This window comes from Haemaphysalis longicornis, unplaced genomic scaffold (genome assembly GCF_048455015.1).
Source record: "Haemaphysalis longicornis isolate Haplotype H1 unplaced genomic scaffold, Haemaphysalis longicornis Haplotype H1 scaffold_4, whole genome shotgun sequence".
NCBI classification, from domain to species: Eukaryota; Metazoa; Arthropoda; class Arachnida; order Ixodida; family Ixodidae; genus Haemaphysalis; species Haemaphysalis longicornis.
In genome coordinates, this window is record NW_027526361.1 from 60498992 (window position 1) to 60517512 (window position 18521).

The 18521-nt window shown below is 49.0% G+C and overlaps 1 protein-coding gene across 1 annotated transcript; it reads left to right on the plus strand.

Annotated features, from left to right (window-relative positions):
- The first annotated feature begins 5379 nt into the window (after positions 1–5379).
- LOC144180373 (uncharacterized) lies at positions 5380–16645 on the plus strand. The gene is made up of 3 exons (XM_077708735.1): positions 5380–5824; positions 10602–10694; positions 16246–16645. The coding sequence occupies exons 1-3, from the start codon at positions 5816–5818 to the stop codon at positions 16510–16512; spliced, it is 369 nt and encodes a 122-aa protein (XP_077564861.1). The 5' UTR covers positions 5380–5815; the 3' UTR covers positions 16513–16645.
- The last annotated feature ends 1876 nt before the right edge of the window (positions 16646–18521 follow it).

The following is an 18521-nucleotide window of genomic DNA, read 5'->3' on the forward strand; positions in this document are numbered from 1 at the left end:
ATTGCCTTGGGGCACAGCGGACGAACAGTTTTTAGCAGTTGTTCAAAAGGACTGTTCACCAGTAGACTGAGCTAGATATATACAGGAACAGTGTGGGACTAGTACTTTTGGAATGAGAGAGTGCTGCTTTTAGCGCACACTAATGCGAGAACCAGTGTTTACTTGGGAATGAAATGGCCTACTGAATTTTCCACTGTGGCTAGGCTCGGAGCAGTTGGGGGATAAATTGTTTAAATAGGGCTGCCTCCTTCCCCCGCTTCCCTTTGCCCAGGGGAGGGAGGATTGTGTATAGGAGCGAGAGAAAAGGAAGCAGTAGTAGTTTGGAACGGCGGCCTCCGGTCTTTTTCTTAACAAATGTAGTTGCAGGGAGTTCATGCTGAGTACACTAATTGTCAGTGAAGACCGCTGCTTTTTACAGTATTTTAATGGCAAGGTTGACACTCGCGAAAGCTTTACCTGCATTCTGCAAGGTTCTTGGTGCTCGTTTCTGATTGTAACCTTAAACTATAATTCCGCCACACAAGCGCAGTTTTAAGGCTGCCGCACTAGGGCGACAAAATGGACGTTGGTAGCATTTCGGCTGGCGTACCCGTAAATTTTCCCGCCGTTTTTTCGCGGGGCTACCATGGTTGCCAGACCCGGAGTGCCCTCTGTTGATTAGCTCGCATCATACATTCGCGGGTACTACAAACGTATTGGGGCCCGTAAAGGCCGCAGGTCTGTCAGCCCGCTCTGGTTTCAAACCCCTGTGTGCTCACGGCTCGGGCTCGCGCCCAGGTTCATTCTTTTTTTTTTTTCGCTTCACCCCTGGGGTAGGTACTACGTACAAACGTATGGGGCCCGTAAAGGCAGTCCGTAAAGGGAAGGACAGTCCTGGTCTGGCAACCATGGTAGCCCCGCGAAAAAATGGCAGGAAAATTTGCAGTCAGAAGCCAGAGCTCCAAGGCCCGTTTTTTTGCGGGCACTAGAAGCCAGCATGGTGGTCTGGAGGACTGGCACCTTCTGGTAAGCGGTGGTGAGCCCGAGGGGTGACCGACGCAATTAGCAGCAGGAGTAGCGCGGCCTTTACTTCGACGCGCGAAGGAACACGTGCTGCCAGGCCCATTCTCTTCCAGGCAACGGCAGCTAGCGGGCGTCCTACATCGCCCCTTGGAAACCGTAGCTGTGTGAAATTCTAGTGGCAGATTCGGAGTGGTCGCCGAGCTCCGCCGCAGAGCATGCTGCTCCCACGAAGAGCAAGTGCTCCGAAACTGCCTTTGGAAGGCACCAGCATTCGCCGATGCCGAAGCATGACAGGAAAAGGCATTTCCCGGCAGCCTTTACATCGGACCCTTCCAAAAACGTTTCCCTGCAAGCGCTTTCTCCTTACTCGATCTCAAAGCCCCTTCATCGTCAACACGCCGTTGAAGGGACTGTGGTCTCGATGGCGTCCAACGCCGCCCGTTTCCAAAGTTTCGTCGGTCTTTTCTCGGGAAGGCGAGGAAAAAAAGAAAATGCCAACGGCGAACCCAGTCGTCGTTGGAGCTGGGCTCCTTGCTGCTTGATTCCCAATTTTAGCTGTTTTAGTCGCGCTTGCTTTCCTCATGTAGCAAGCACGAGCGCAACACGGCGTTCAGAATCTTTTAACACGAAAGAGTGTTATTCCGGGATTCACGAAGATTTCACATACGTCATATCCGTCACGGAAGTGACGCCAGTACAACGAAGCAAGTGGCCTGTAAAGGGTGCACCCCTGCACACAGGGTCTTCTTGCGGGGAAGCAACCTTTAGTACTAAAGAGTACGTTATACTTCGGGTTGTCCATTTTCGGGTTTTATATTTTAACACGAATGTATTTTATGCCGGGATACACCAAGATTTTACTGACATCATATCCGTCACGGAAATGAGGCCAGTACACCTTTGCCGAAGCGACCCGCCAGCAGGACGTCGCTCGCCAATCACACCCACAAGACAGCCGCCGACCCGCAAACCATGCTCGGCTGCAGATTTCGCTGCACATTTCACTTTCGTGTTTTGCCGATTCCTACGACACAGGAATCAACCACAGTTTTTCTCTCTGGACGCTGCGCGCATTTGCCGAAGGAGACGCCATGGCCATATTTTAGTTCACTCTACAGTGAGAAACTGAGCACTCTACCATGGCGGTTCGAAGAGGAGAGTGTACCGGAATCCCGGAAGAGAGCGGCGACGTCACAAGAGAAAAGAAAGCGCCCAGCGAATTTCGGCCGACTCCACCGATTTCAGAGAAGCAAGTTTTCTTGCTCCACGGAACGGCATGCTATTGGCTCCGACGGCGCTCTCGATCTGCCATTGGAACGTGTTCGCACCGAAAGGAGCAAAAACGTTGCTCCGAAAGTGCTCCGTATCTGCCTTTGGAATTCAACGTTCTGTCTGCGGTTTTCGGACTCGTCGGCCGGGCTTCGTGCGCTGAATCAGGAGCCAGAAGTTTGCGAGATCTCCCCGTTGTTTCCTCGTGTGCCTTCAAGTCCTGCGCAGTGTCAGACTCGAACCGTTGCGAGTGGCCGCGGGGCCCTTTGGTATTTCGAGCGAGGCAGTTTACGCTTCACAGTTGGCTACCCCTCCGTTACCCCCGCCACCGCTTGTACACGTTGTGTAGTCGAGTCTTCAGCCAATTCAGGACGACGAAAGAGGAACATGAGAATGGTGGCGATGAAGTGCCGATACTGGTGGACAACAAAAAAAGGGGCACGCAGCCAATGCAACTGTCGCAGCAAGCACCGTAACCCCACAAATGCTGCAATGCGAACTTCTGAAGCCAGTGCGAGGCATGCGCGTAAGAGCGAGACTCGCGTTCGCTAAGAAGGGACGAGTCTCGCTCGCGCACTCTTAGAGGAGCACAGACACAAAAATTTTGCATCTTGGTTTTTTAGATGCGACGCTGAGAGCATCTCTTGTCGGCGGCCCTGTCCTTCCTGCGTGCGTCCGTTGTTGTCTGCACCGCTGTGCCCCCCTCCTCTCGCCGTGATAGCGCGCCTTCTCTCACTCCGCCGGTGGGCGGCGCAAGCGCGCTGTGCGCATGTGCAGCGCCCTCTCTCTCCGCGGTCTCCTCTCCTTCGGGCGCGCTGCGCATATGAGGGCCGCGCTCCGGCCGGTCTCTCAGTCGACGGTCGTCCGCGCTACGCTTGCTCTCTCTCTCTCTCTCTCTCTCTCTCTCTCTCTCTCTCTCTCTCTCTCTCTCTCTCTCTCTCTCTCTCTCTCTCTCTCTCTCTCTCTCTCTCTCTCTCTCTCTCTCTCTCTCATTACCCGACGATTGCTCACGCAATTCGAATCGACCCAACGGAAACGCACAATGGAACCCCCTTCAGCGTCGCATCACACCAGGGTTCCCGCGAGGGGAGGTGGGCGTAATTTTGTTGCGATAAGTAGCTAATGACCTACTTATCACCTGTAGACACCTCATTTGCTTCAGCGTGCGACGGTTGTTTAATTAGAGACATTTTCAATGCGGCCAGTCGCAGTTTCGGTTTCAGCGGGTGCCGCGAAACGATGGATTTTTGGTGAACAAAGCTGACCGCGTGACCGTTGGAGGGATATCACAGAGCAGCTGCCGTAGCACTCTCGATTCCGCGTCGCCGGCAGTTTCTGCGAATGCCCCTACGTACTGATCTCGTCAGCCGTTAAATTAAAAAGCGACCGTGGACGCGACGCAGGCGCTGCGAGTGCAAATTTCTGCCGCGGCTAGAGAACGGCGCGCGACGCTCGAGAATGTGGGTGGGGAGACGAGCGCTGGGAGCAGCCGGCCGGTCCGCCTACAGGTCCGTCTACAGATGAATCAAGGCGGAAATTTTGGCGAGTCGGAATACGTTCATCTTGCACAGCGTAAAAGAACGGGAAACGAGTAAGAAATAGACACCACAAACGCTGTCTCTCGACTAGATTTTATTGGAATGATACTCGCATAAAACCGTGTCGTGCAACGCTACGCATGCGTAACTCAACACAATTAAAAAAAAAAAAAAAAGTCAAAATCCGCACAACAACACGACACTTCACGGGATACTTTCCGTCACTTATCGCGCACAAACAGCCTGAAGATAATCTGCTCTTTTTTGCATAGTGAAATTGACGGGTGGCTGACGCATCGATAGTCAGTTTTGGCCACGGAGCAAAAATTGTTGCTTCAGTTATTTCTCTCGTGAGCTTGGTTTCTGTGTCTTGCGATTACTGCGGTGTTCCTAAAACTGATTGATTGATTGTGGGGTTTAACGCGCCGACGCAACGCAGGCGATGAGGCGCGCCGTAGTGGAGGGCTCCGGATTAATTTTGACCACCTGGGGATCTTTAACGTGCGCCGAAATAATTTTGACCCCCTGGGGATCTTTAACGTGCGCCGAAATCTCGTACACACGGGCGTTTTTGCTTTTCGCCTCCATCAGAAAAGCGGCCGCCGCGGCCGGGAATCGAACCCGCGACCTCGTGCTCAGCAGCGCAACGCCTTAGCCACTGAGCCACCGCGGCGGGTTGTTCCTAAAACTCGGCGTACACCCACATTCTCTGCTGTGCAGTGAGGTGCGACCCCGTATATCTTCCGTGCGCCCGCTCACGTTCTTTTAATCTCACGTTCAGGCATCGGCCCGTCTGGCCTATGTACTGGCGGCCACAGGAAAGGGGTAGGGTGTAGACGACACCCGTTGCACATGAAACAAAAAGGGCGCCGTGATTCACGCCGCATCCATTGGTTTTCTTACCCATCTGCGCCTTCTTTTCGATTGCTGGAAAGATGCTACCTAATTTCTTGGGCCCCGAAAAGACCACGCCTACTTCATATCTTGATGCTACATTTTTCTGCCCATGTGACAACCACTGCACGTAGGGTGCCGTTTTTCCAGCGTTTTTTCATGACTGTGTCGTCTTGTCACATCATTTTACTTTGCGCTGGGCTTTTTCGCGGTGAAAAGCCTTCCCGCGTTTTCTCACGACACACCTGTCACTGCACTGCAGAGAATGCGGGTGTGCGCGAGGTTTAAGAACATTGCAGTAATCGCAAGACTAAGAAATCAGCTCACGAGAAATAATTGAAGCATTTCACATAGCCAAAACTGACGATCGATGCGTCAGCTACCTACCACCGTCAGCCACACACGGGCGTTTTTGCTTTTCGCCTCCATCAGAAACGCGGCTGCCACGGCCGGGAATCGAACCCGTGTCCTTGCGCTCAGCAGCACAACGCCTTAGCCACTGAGCCACTGCGGCGGGTAAGCTTGAACTTTTGCCAGTATGCATAAATACAATTTAATAAGTTGCATATGTGCCTCGGTTATCCTGAATCCCTCACTCTCTACACTTCGATTGCTTGATCAATGCCACCACCTCGCACTAATTACGAAGGGGAACCTCTATACTTGTACCCACCTTTCTTCGGGACGCTAGTTAAAGCGTGTTCATCGCTTCATATTAATCGGGGAGATATTCGCGCCGACAAAAAGGTACGAGTTGCTTCAAAGAATCTTACTGATGTCAAGAACTGTTTCATGCGCTTTCCCTTTCAAAGCTGAATGAGCGCTTTTTTTGTGTAAAAACGAAAGCAGCGCCTTTCATCTACGCCGAACTTTCCTTGGTCAATGTGCTTGAATGCTGGACGTTCCAGATCAAACGCGCCGTCGATGAATTGCTCTGAGTGCGAATGCTACGCATGGTTGACCTTCCTCCCGTCTCAAAAACAACTGAATCTCGCTCCTCGCTTTCAACGCGCGCCCGTTGGCTCACATTTATACTTCGGCACCACGCACATCTTTTCCGACCACCGACATTTCGACGGTGATCGACGGTGATCGACGTTTCGGCGGTCTGGATGGCTCTGGTAAGTCGTGCATGTGCGTGGCGAAAACAACGCCTACCTTAAAACGCGTCGATCAAGTTGCATTGACGGCTCCCTGAGGGAAGACGTAGTTTTAATGCCGTGAGCGGTACTGTCGGCGAAAGCCTCAAGTGCCCCATCCTGCGAAAAACTGCCGTTGCAATTGTCCGGTTAAGAAAATAACCATATTTGAGTCCGCACGGGATTTGAACCCGCGTCTCCACAGTAGAAGCTCAAAGCGCTGCCACCGTGCTTTGGGGGAGGGGCTTGGAACCATGAGGAGCTTTGAGAGGCTAATGTGTCCGCTTCATAAAAATATGAGTTGCAAGCGTAAAAGTTATAAAATAGTGCGCGCAGCGTCACACGTGAACGTGATGACCCTTGAGTAGAATAGGGCACACCCGCCGGCAGAGCTCTGATTCTAGGGGACGCTCCTCACGAGGCGCATGCTCTCGTGCGCTCGGTATTTTTTTTTGGTATTTCTTTCTGGTAACGCTATATGGCGGAACGAAAAGCTCTGCTGTTAAAAAAAAGTCTGCAAAAATTCAGAGATTTGTCTACTAACACGTGGCGTTCTTATGCCGCTTGTCTAGAGTGTGTTCTTACAGCAAAATTTTTGTTTTTTTTAAGTTCTGTCCAACAAATTATCTCGATGACAATGTTACTTACGCCAAATCTGCATTTTTGTGTAAATGAAGGGCATTACACGGTTCGCCAGTTTTGCTATTTTTTATTTTTATTTTTTTCGGGTTTTTACGACTAGAGGTGGTACTTCCGCGAAATCTGCATTTTTGTGGAAATGCAGAGCGTTACACGGGTCGCCATTTTCGGTATTTTTTATATTTTTCTTATTTTTTGGTTTCTCAAAATTTCGTTCTACCAATGATCCCATTATAACAATTAAAGGTGGAGCTTCAATTTTTGTGGGAACACAGTTAAGCGTGAACCGCATGGGGCGTTTTCTGCTCGCGAAAACGCGCCGCGCACGCCACAGGCGCGCTGCCGCTGCCGGGGAACCGGCCGCACGCTGCGCGTGGCGCGGCCGGCGGCGGCTGCGGCCGCGAACATGGAGGAAGAGAGCTCGAGCGACCGCTTCTAAAATAAGGTGACCAGACGTCCCGATTTAGGCGGTACCAGTACCGGTTTTGCGGCTGTGGTCCCGCTGTCCCGGCAGCCTGCTTGTGGGACGGCGTTTTGTCCCGCCTTGTCCTGTGCCCTGTCACTATAATGGACCTGTGTCACGCATAAAAAGCTGGAGGAATATAAGAGCCAAAAGAAACTTTTTAAGGAACTTACCAAGAAAACAGCACAGACCAAGAAAACAGCACAGACGATGGGGCTAAGCAAGAAACACGCAACACAGCGCCTGTGTTGTGTGTTTCTTGCTTAATCGCAACGTTTGAGCTGTTTTCTTTAAAGTTACAGTGTGCCAACGAGCCATTCAGCCATTCAGCACACCCTTCTGCGTTTTACGAACGGTGGGTGGTCGTGCTTCAGCACTTGGAAACGAATGACGTTCCTTGCAACAATATCAAGACAATCGTCGAGTATGCCATGTGCTTGCCAGGCACAAATGCACCGGTGGAAAGGGTGTTTTCCTTGATCTGCACATGACGTGTGAGCGGTACTACAGGCACATCAACAAAAATGAACTGATGAAGGCAATTCATTCAAGCAAGGATTATCAGTTACTGGCCAGAAAAGAAAAACAAAAAAACTGGCCGCCAATGGAATCTGAACCTGGCAACGTTTAACGCGCGAACCTTATCTAGCGAAGCAAGTCTCGAGGTGTTGTTTGAGGAATTAGAGGGCATTAAATGGGATGTAATAGGGCTTAGCGAGGTTAGGAGGACGGGTGAAGCCTTTACGGTGCTGAAAAATGGACACGTCCTATGTTACCGTGGTCTAGAGGACAGAAGAGAACTGGAAGTGGGATTTCTAGTCAATAAAAGCATAGCTGGCAACATAGACGAATACTATAGCATTAACGAAAGGGCCGCAGGTCTTGTAATTAGGCTCAATAAGAGGTACAAGCTCAAGGTGGTGCAGGGCTACGCGCCCACATCCAGCCACGACGGCCAGGTAGTGGAACGCTTCTATGAAGATGTGGAATCGGCAATGGCTAAAGTAAAAACACAGTATACCGTAGTTATGGGGGACTTCAATGCTAAAGTAGGCAAGAATCGGGCTGGAGACAAGGCAGTTGGGAACTATGGTCTGGGCTGTAGAAATAGCAGGGGGGACCTACTAGTTGAGTTTGCAGAACGGAATAACCTACGGATAATGAATACCTTCTTCTGTAAACGGGAGAGTCGGAAGTGGACCTGGAGGAGCCCGAATGGGGAGCACAAAAATGAAATAGACTTCATATTATGCGATCACCCTGGCGTTGTGCAGGATGTGGAAGTGCTCGGAAGGGTAAGGTGTAGTGACCACCGTATGGTAAGATCTCGAGTTAGGCTAGATTTGAGGAGGGACCGCAACAAGCTAGTACGAAAGAAGCCAATAAATGAGCTAACAGTAAGACATAAAGTAGAAGAATTCAGGATCGCGCTGCAGAACCGATATTCCGCCCTTAACATGGAAGCCGAGCTTACGACACAGGAAGCCAGCGACAACCTTACACGCATTATCACGGAATGTGCAGTAGAAGTCGGGGGCACTATGGCTAGACAGGATACTGGTAAACTTTCACAGGAGACGAAAGATCTAATCAGGAAACGGCAAACCATGAGAATCTCTACCGCAGCTGACAGAATAGAACTAGCCGAGCTCTCGAAGTTAATCAATAAGCGGAAGACAGCTGACATACGGAAGTATAATATGGAGAGGATCGAATACGTTGTAAAAAACGGAGGTAGCCTGAAAGCAGCGAATAGACGTCTTGGCGTGGGGAAAAATCAGCTGTATGCACTTAAGGATAAGCGAGGCAATGTCATCACAAATAGGGATAAAATAGTCACAGTGGCCGAGGAGTTCTATAGAGATCTGTACAGTAGCCGGGACATACAGGATTATGCCGAACGAGACAGTAGTTCAGAGGAGATAGACATCCCACCAGTAACGACCGAAGTAGTTAAGAAGGCTTTGAAAGAAATGAAAGGGGGCAAAGCACCTGGTGAGGATCAGATAACAGCAGACCTCTTGAAGGATGGCGGAGAAATTGTACTTGAAAAACTGGCAAACCTGTATACGCAATGCCTAAAGACCGCAATGGTACCGGAATCTTGGAAGAACGCGAACATCATCCTAATCCATAAGAAAGGCGACATGATGGACTTGAAAAATTACAGGCCGATCAGCTTACTGTCAGTCGTCTACAAGGTATTTACCAAGGTAATCGCTAACCGAATCTCTGCAACCTTAGATTTCAGTCAACCTAAAGAACAAGCAGGGTTCCGTAAAGGTTACTCAACAATGGACCATATTCACACGATCAATCATGTGATAGAGAAGTGCGCTGAGTATAATGAACCCCTATATTTAGCCTTCATAGATTATGAGAAAGCATTTGACTCGGTCGAAACCCTAGCAGTCATTCAGGCATTACGGAACCAGGGGGTAGATGAGCAATACGTAAGAATACTAGAGGATATCTACAATGGGTCTACAGCTACCATCATCCTCCATAGGGAGAGCAGTAAAATACCTATAAGGAAGGGTGTCAGACAAGGAGACGCAATCTCTCCAATGTTATTCACAGCATGCTTACAAGAAATATTCAGAACGCTGGATTGGGAACAGGTGGGAGTAAGGGTTAATGGAGGATACCTCAGTAACCTCAGATTTGCTGACGACGTTGCGTTGCTAAGTAACTCGGGGGACGAATTGCAAAGCATGCTTTCTGCACTGGGCGAACAGAGTAGAACCGTGGGCCTGAAAATTAATATGCAGAAAACTAAAGTAATGATCAATAACCTCGGGACAGCACAGCAGTTTGAGATAGGTGGCGAGGCAGTGGAAGTGGTAAGCGAATATATCTACTTAGGCCAAGTTGTGACCCCAGATCCCAACCATGAGGCAGAGATAATTAGAAGAATCAGAATGGGGTGGGGTGCATATGGCAGACATTCCCAGATAATGAATAGCAGCCTACCATTGTCGCTGAAGAAGAAAGTGTATGACAGCTGCATATTACCGGTACTCACCTACGGGGCAGAAACTTGGAGGCTGACTAAGAGGGTTCAACTTAAATTGAGAACGACTCAGCGGGCAATGGAGCGGAAAATGCTAGGTGTAACATTAAGGGACAGGAAGAGAGCGGAGTGGGTCAGGGAGCAAACTGGTGTTAAAGACATACGGGTAGAAATTAAGAAGAGGAAATGGACGTGGGCAGGGCATGTAATGCGAAGGCAAGATAACCGCTGGTCGTTAAGGGTAACAGAGTGGATCCCTAGAGAAGGCAAGCGCTGCAGGGGGCGGCAGAAAATTAGATGGGCAGATGAGATCAAGAAGTTTGCGGGGATAAATTGGTCACGGTTGGCACAGGACCGAGGTAATTGGAGAAGACTGGGAGAGGCCTTTGCCCTGCAGTGGGCGTAGACAGGCTGGTGATGATGATGATGATGAATTATCTCCATTTACGCTGTTATAACTATTAGAGGTGGAACTTTCGTGAAATCTGCATTCTTGTGGAAATGCAGGGCGTTACACGCTCCTGGCTGTGGGGGTACCCGGCAAAGAATGCTACGCATTAAAAAAAGAAAGATGCACGTGCAACCAAAATGAAAGGAAGCGGTTTCTCACGGACTCGGCCTCTGGTTCCTGTTTCACCTTACAGCTATGCCTGGCTATCGTTACTACACTCGCCGCTGCTGGACTGTTCCAGGCCACCACGGCGGCAGAGAAGAAATGCACTCCGGAGGGAGGCGTGGTAGGAAGAGTTCCTCTCTGTAGCTTGTATTCACTCGCGGGGCACGCATGCAGGCAACCGTGGGAGTGCGCCGTCACTGGTTACGTCGGGCCATGGTGTAAGATATACTTTTAGGTGTGGACACAGCAGCCCAAAAATCTGTCAAATAGAGTTGTTGGCGCTGTGGCGCCGCGCGTGGACCTTTGATTGAAAGGACATCTGGCGGCAGAACTCTTAACCAAGCTTTGAAGCGACCGAGGCTTCAACTTGAACAACGACTGTCCGAAGCCAGGTGGTTCGCAGGCACCAGCGGAATGCGTGTGTAAAACAATTGTTTGAGCTCACCGTGTAAGCTCACACAACGCGATCTTAACGCGTAATTTATTGCATTGTTTAAACAGCTGCGAGATTTCGGGCGTACTTAGTTCATGAAGACGCGCGCGCAGCTCCTCAGAACATTGGACACCGGCAGTGAGTTTGACAACATCGATTCGTCTCCGCTGCTTCGTGCATGGACTTACCCCAGTTGTGCAACGTCATTTACGACGAAGAATTATCAGCGTACCCGCCGCCCGTTTAATCCATTTCACAAACTGCCTACTTTCCTTGTATGTCGGGGCGTTGTTCCGGCAGCGGACGCTTTCTTTTGCCGCTGCTTGTACGGAATAGCTTGGGGGGCTGTAGCCAACGGTAAATTCAACGGCACTGCATTGCTTGCGAGCGCGCACCTCTTCGACATTCAGTAGTACATCCCCCCAAAGCACCAAAAAGAACCCTTTCGCGCAACCGCATTCTCAGAAAAATGCTGACCGCAAGTAGCATCATTTTCTGCTGGAGATGGCTGCACAGCACGCATTCATTCGTTTAGGATCGCAGGTAACGTTAATTACTGTCACGTTTTCTTGCCATCCGTTGCAGTACGTACTCAATAAAACATTTGCACCCCATTTTTTTCTTTGCGCAAGCATAAAAAATGCAGCATAAATCTCATTGGTATGAGCGCTCAACGGCTACCGCGGCACACATTCCCTTCGGTTTAGTGTTTTATACCTTCTTTTGATTGTTACCGACTCAAAACACATGCTTAGAACACGTTGAAACACTGGGGCGAGGGCAAATGCTTTCCCACGGCTTTCTTCAAATTATCGTCTGCACCCCCGGCCGGCGGAACCAGCCAAGCTGCGGCGAGCAGAAATCGAACAGACGACCGGTTATGGAAGCTGCCGAGAAGGCCCGACAAGGACCCGAAGGGATCCGAACACCTCCGATGGGGCGGCGCTCGGGCAGCTTCTTTTCTCTGCCGCTGGAGGGCGCTGCAATCAACGGTCTCAGCGGCGCCAGTTTGGCGACTTTATCAAGACGAAGAGCACACGTTCGTTTTGTAAGCTGTGTCCTCACCTAATAATATATCTTACACCGTGCGTCGGGCTTCACGGAATGGCGGTACTTGTCCGTGCTAAGCACTATTTGTGTTGGACGTTCTAAACTCTACCCCACCGAACGCAAAGTAATGCCTCGAGTCCAATGTGAGTGCCATTAATAACATCTCTGTTGACACCACCGTTGAGAATCAGGTTGAAACAAAGCAGACGACGCACGCCAGTGTTTTTTGTTTCTTCGACGTGCGGGACGCAGGGGTACAAGCCGCGCCATGTCTGTGGCGCAGCGGCCATGTCCGTGGCTGTTTCTAGTGTTCCCAAGCGAAGAAATTGACAGCTAAACTTTTCAATGAATACCACCTATAGCTCCCACAGGGAACATATATAGAGGAACTTTGCACTTCTTTGCTGCGTGGCTGAGGCTTGAGTCACAGCGTTGGGTGCACTCGGGACATTTTACCGCACGCGGACTCCAGCCGAGTGTTCCGAAGGATGTTGTTCGAAACGTTCTTTATTTAATACGGCTATATTCCTGACCGTCTGTGCGAGCCTCACATGCAGAATACAAGACGAGACAAGGCAAGGCGAGACCGACCAGAAAAGGGTAGGGATGTCCGCTACAAGTAGGGAACAGAGTTCGGAACTATACAAGGCTGAGAACAGCTACTCGTCAGCAGCGACGGCATTTGTGCTACTGATAGGCACAAATAAAGGCAAGCAAAAAAAAAAAAAAACTGCCGTTGTGTACGAGATTTAGGTTCAGGCTGTAAGAGATGGCCCAGTTCGTCAAAAGAAAATTCCTAGTAGTTTGCGAGCTTAGAACAAAACAGATTAGACCATGGCACTAATTGACATGTCCAATATAATCCCTAAAAGCAGCAGCTGCAGTAGAGAAAATGGGAAAGAAGCTAAAAAATCATTCATGTTCATCAGAGTTTGTTTAACATCCTCACAGGATCAGGGTCCTCTTAACAAAAAGAAAAAGAGGAAAAAAAATCAAGTTTCAGGGGTAATACAGAACAGGGGATGTACGTCAAAGCCTAGTAATACAAATAATCAGCGCAGAATAGAAACGTACGTAATCTACTCAGTAATCTATTCAAGAAGCCCTGGAAAGGCCAATGAAATGTGTTTTGTTTGTTACCAATTTGGCGAAAAATCTTGTTACAAACACAATATTCCTGTATCGCTTCGTGATACCCCGCTGTGCCCCGTTTTACAAACTCAGTACAGCTCTCGTAAATATATAACTGAAGGGAGCTAATGAACCGATCTGTTCTCAATACACAAGGTGTTACATCGATAAATGGAACACTTTAAAAAATTTTCCTGGGCGAACTGCTGCTTGGTTCGCGCTACACTAAACTTTTTTACACCCTTTTTGGCCGAAAAGGGTGTAAAAATCTTGTGCCATGGCTAACACCCTTAAAAGGTGTTTTGGCAAAAAAAAGGGTGTTTAGCCTCACACCCTTCTTTTAAGGTTATGGCATGCGCAGTGGCAATGTGAATCGGCGCAGCGCTCGGCATTCAACACAGGCAATACGCACAAGTTACAGCTGGAACACAAATGAATTGAGCAAGAAAACCAACGGTATGCAAGCGGCACAGGGAGCGCATGCTTACTTAGTAATACATGTGCTGTTCTGCTTTTATATCCAGCAGAGGACCCCCCCCCCCCCCCCCCGATCGAGTCGGTGGGCTTGTCGCAAAAACACAGATGTTTTAGCGCTAATTTCGGGAGTATGGATTTTACTATGAGAATATACAAATCAACACGCGGATTTGCAAAACCTTTTTAATCCAGAGGTAGTTTTTGTGCTCCATAACTTATTAAATTTCATTAAATACCAAACAAATCTTTCCCGCCACCTCAACACCCTTAAAAAAGGGTGTTCATTATTTCAACACCCTTTTTCCCAGAAGGGTGTAAAGCTACAAATTAGGGTGTTCAAAACTAAAAAAAGGGCGTAAAGAAAAAGGGTGTAAGAAAAAGGGTGTAAGAAAAGACCGCCAATTAGAAAAATGGTGAAGAGTCCTTTAAAGGAGCCATGAAGAGAAAACAAAAGTTTGTTTTATTCGAAAGATTAGGTGTTTCATAGTACCCCAAGCGCTTTCCCGGAAGCAAATGATGCTTTATTCACTGAGAAATAAGGCAATTTAAGCCAAAATTTTAAATCTCCCGCTAAAATTGCACATTTGGTGACGTGAGCAATGGTGTCACACGGGCCGGTCCATGAAACAGATACTTAGTATGTCGACTCCATATAGCACCCACACGCGGGAGTCGACCGAGACGGCGGCCATTTTAAAAATGCTAGTAAAACCTAGTGCACCCGCAGCCCTAGTCATGGAATCGCCTGATCCGGAGAACAAAACTCTCGCCGAGGAGCTCGGGCTTGCATTTAACAACCTCACACCACTTGAACGCTCAACGCTTCTAAGTGCACGAGCGGCAAGAGTTGTGGGATACGCGGTGGACGGAAAAGCGACCATTCCGCGATAGCCACAACAGACGAACGCCCTGCCGTCGGCACCGCTGCCTCGTCAGCGCCGTCGCCACGGACGAATACAGACTGGTACGTATGTGCCGTATTTTTATTACGGTTAATAATAGTTCAACTTCAGTAGCAGTATCGCTTATGCCAGTTGGCCGGTGTCGTGTATGGAAAGCCGTTCGCGCGAGCTCTCTGCTTCGACCAGAAAGATACGAGCGTCAATGCGCGGTGTTTACGGCATTTTTCCTCCAAGGTCAGAGCGCCTCGAACCCGAAAATTCGTCTGCGCGACGGCGAGATGTCGAGCTCGGCCAGGCGGTTGTTTCGTACGCATTGGCGCACACGCTTGCGTGTTCGTTCGGAACTTCAACCGTTTACTCCACCGTTCTTTGTCATAAAAAGAATGTGCAGTATGTTTCACGGGCATTTAGCTCGCTATGCAAACTGTAAGCCCTGCCTAACATGCGTTTGCTTTTGCCGGCCTCCGCCAATCGCAGAGCTTAGCCCATGTGACGGCATAGGTTCTGTTGCGGGAAATGAGCTGGTGGGTCGCATGACCATTCCCGTTTTTCCTAATTATGTAGCTTATTTGAGCGAAGTTTGCGTTATAAGTGGTGTCGTTATGGTTCTAACAAGGCAATCTTTCGAATGAACCAAACTTGTGTTTTCTCTTCATGGCTCCTTTAACTTTGGAGGCATTTTGTTCCTGTTTACACGGGTGGACTGAACATTTTCTACAAGCGGGGGGTGTTTTGTACCTCACCATGTTTAAAGCGATATGAATTGGCATAATTTATTACCAGTGAAGCTCTTTAAGCTTGAGCTAGTTTCGGTGGCGTTAGAATTTGGCTATCGTAAATCGCTATCGCGCGTTTTGTTTTGCATATTCCCGTTGGCGCCGTCGTTCCAAGATCAGCTTGCACGTCCAGATTGGCCGCCGTTTTCCTATAGGCGAAAATTGTTTTTAATTGCTTGCAGAATAAACAGGCAAGTACATCGTTGTTCCCGGTGTCAAACAAAATAGACCACAAAATGCGACCTTCGCGTGAAGTTTGAGCGCGAACGGAGCAGCAGTTCGCCCAGGAAAAGTATTCCATTTATCGATGTAACACCCTGTATATAGCTGCCACGAGAGTATAATATACTCATCTAGGCAGAAAGCACACGGCGTGTCTTTAGAAAGCAAAAAAAAAAAAAAAAGAAAGTGTCTTTAGAAAGTATACTTTCTAAAGACACTTTCTTTTTTTTTTCGGACATTTTTCGGCTGCGACAGCGCTGCACACCCTCGAATTTCAGTGCACGGTACCTAGTCCGCTCGCGTTCAAGAAAGTTGAGGACACGTCGATTATTATTGTGGGCGTTACAGTTTCAACCTTTTAATCCCCGGAGCAGACATTTTGTGACTGCTTTGTGCTGGCAAAGCAGAGTTTTAACTAGTTACCTCTCATAGCAGCACACACAAACGTTTTGCAAAAAAAAAAAAAGTTGAGGACAAAAGTGGCGGGTAAGACTTCAGGATGTCGCTTGAGTTTATTTGAAATCCTTTTCGAGTGAGGCAGGATAAGGCTAGAAGCAGAAAAGCCGTTTTATAGACACGTGTGTTGCCCTCTATACCTTCCAGGGGCTGATATAACTACGCCATAACATGCGCGAATCTCGTGAAGGTTTAAAAGGAGGCTTCGTTCTTTCTCGCATGCAGTGCCACTTCCTGACGCTGCCGTGCTGCGAGACCTTGACGTGCATCCGCTTCACGATGACCTCGGCCATGAACGGCATTTGCATGCTGGACGTCCACTCGGGTGACGAGTACAACGTGCCCGTGTTTACGACGCCGGCGGCCCGCATAGCTGCGAAGATACCTTCCACGACGCTCTTCACATTGCCGCCAAGGCCCACCGCTCCGGACGAGGTCACGGGCACCGTGACGAAGCACTACTGCTGCTCTGTGTCGTTCACTTGCAACTAACAGGATCGAATAAAATGGCTCTCACGTGACGTCACAGCGACTGGAGCACGAGTGCGCAGGTTCGATCGCATGGCCTCGGCGGCCGTTTTTATGGTGTAGACGGGAAATGATTTTAAACACCCGTGTGTCGAGATTTCGGCGAGACTACAGATTTTTGTGTAGTGCATGTCTTCTAGCTCATATAAGAGGCAGCGTTTTCTATACTGGGATAGCCGCAAGGAATTGCAAAATAAACTGGCCGAAATAATTTTAATTTTGCACTAAAATGTTCGAAGTCTTAAAGGTGGCGCCTTGCAGTGTCTAAACTCGACACTACGTTACGTGTCCAAACTCTGGTCCAAACCAGAGCTCTTCGATGTAGGCATTTGTGAAACTTCGCCTCAAAAAACAGTCGGTACCTGTACCCCCCTCCCTCCACCTGCTTTGGATCGTGCGTACGTTGGTGCCACCGCACGCACTATAAAAAAAAAAAACAGTAATTATTCAAACTGGCAATTTAACGTTAAACTTTATTTTAAAGGTGCATAATTTTTAAACACGATAGTCTTTCTCGGGCTACTTGAACGGGAAAATTTTGGTCTGTCTGTCTGTATATCTGTCACTCGATTCAGCCAGCCGGCCAAAATAATTTGCATTCGTTAATCTTTAATACGATCAGGCCATATGCTCTGGGCTGTGTTGCACATGCGCAGTTTGATAATCCTGTCCACTGCGCCAATCAGAGATCCGCTAGCACAGCCCAGTGGTAAAATGGTTAAGCGAAGTAGTGCATCATGACGCTAACGAGCGCCGACAGTTGGCGCCTTGATCGCGTTTGTATCGTACCTTGGACCGTGAACGCGTTAGAGCGCGTTCACCTGTCAAGCTACAACTCAGCCTCTCGCGTTCCACAAGCTGAGTTCGTCGCAACGCAACCGTCTGCCGTACACGCCACGAAGCAGGACCGAAGTAGTCGCACCTTTGCCGAAGCGATCCTCCAGCAGGACCTCTCTCGCCAAGCACACCCACAAGACAGCCGCCGACCCGCAAATCATGCTCCTTTCGCTGCAGACTTCACTGCACATTTAACTTTCGTGTTTTGCCGATTCCTATGACAAAGGAATCAACCACAGTTTCCTCCCCACCTTTAGCCCCCGTTCTACGTTCTGCGTTCAAATTCTACGTTCACCTGCTGGGTGGAAAGACCTGCTAACGAATGAATCAGCGCAAGCGTGATCAGTACCTACTCAAAAGAGAGATCGAGACAATCCTGACGTTTAGAAATCTAAAGTCGCTATTATTCTGAACGCCGTTGTTTGGGATTACTGAGAGAAAAAAAAAAATTGGCCGCGCATCTGCTCCTTTCGTTGCAAATGTCGACAAAAGACGACAGTCTGTACCGACTTTTGCCAAGTAAATGCCTCCCTTCGCTTTCCCGCTCACCTCTGATGTTGCTCCTCTTGCGTCGCGCTCCTCCCAAGGTAAAGACGCCAAAGGTTTGCTTAAATCATTTTAAATTTACCGCGTTCCGCTGCTCCAGGCGGGTGTCTCGATGCCAACGCTGCCGTACGGCGGAGACGCGCGTGAACCGAGGCGCCCTACTTCAACTTTGATAGAACCACGTTGCCCTACTTCACGTGCGTTCCAAGCAGAACGTGGAATCTATTTAGTGGAACCTTTAGTAACTGTTGCCGCTTGATTTCTTAAAATGGCGTCAGAAGCTATAGTGGCGCGGGCAACAGCAGGCGAAGGTGGAGTGATTTTTTTTTTTCAGCAGTTGATGAAGTATTTATTTCGCAAAAATTAATCATGTATAATTTTTTATAAGGAACACTGCAAATATCACTTCTGTATTAATTTGTTGTCTTATATTTGCGTAATGGCTTGTTCTTCTTCAACAATGTTGACAAGTATGAACATTACACCGGACTTAGACGGGTAGATTTAGCTGTGACTATATAAGACTATTGCGCAGGCTTTGTTTTACTTTGGCAGGGTGGCTGAATCGAGTCACAGACAGACAGACAAAC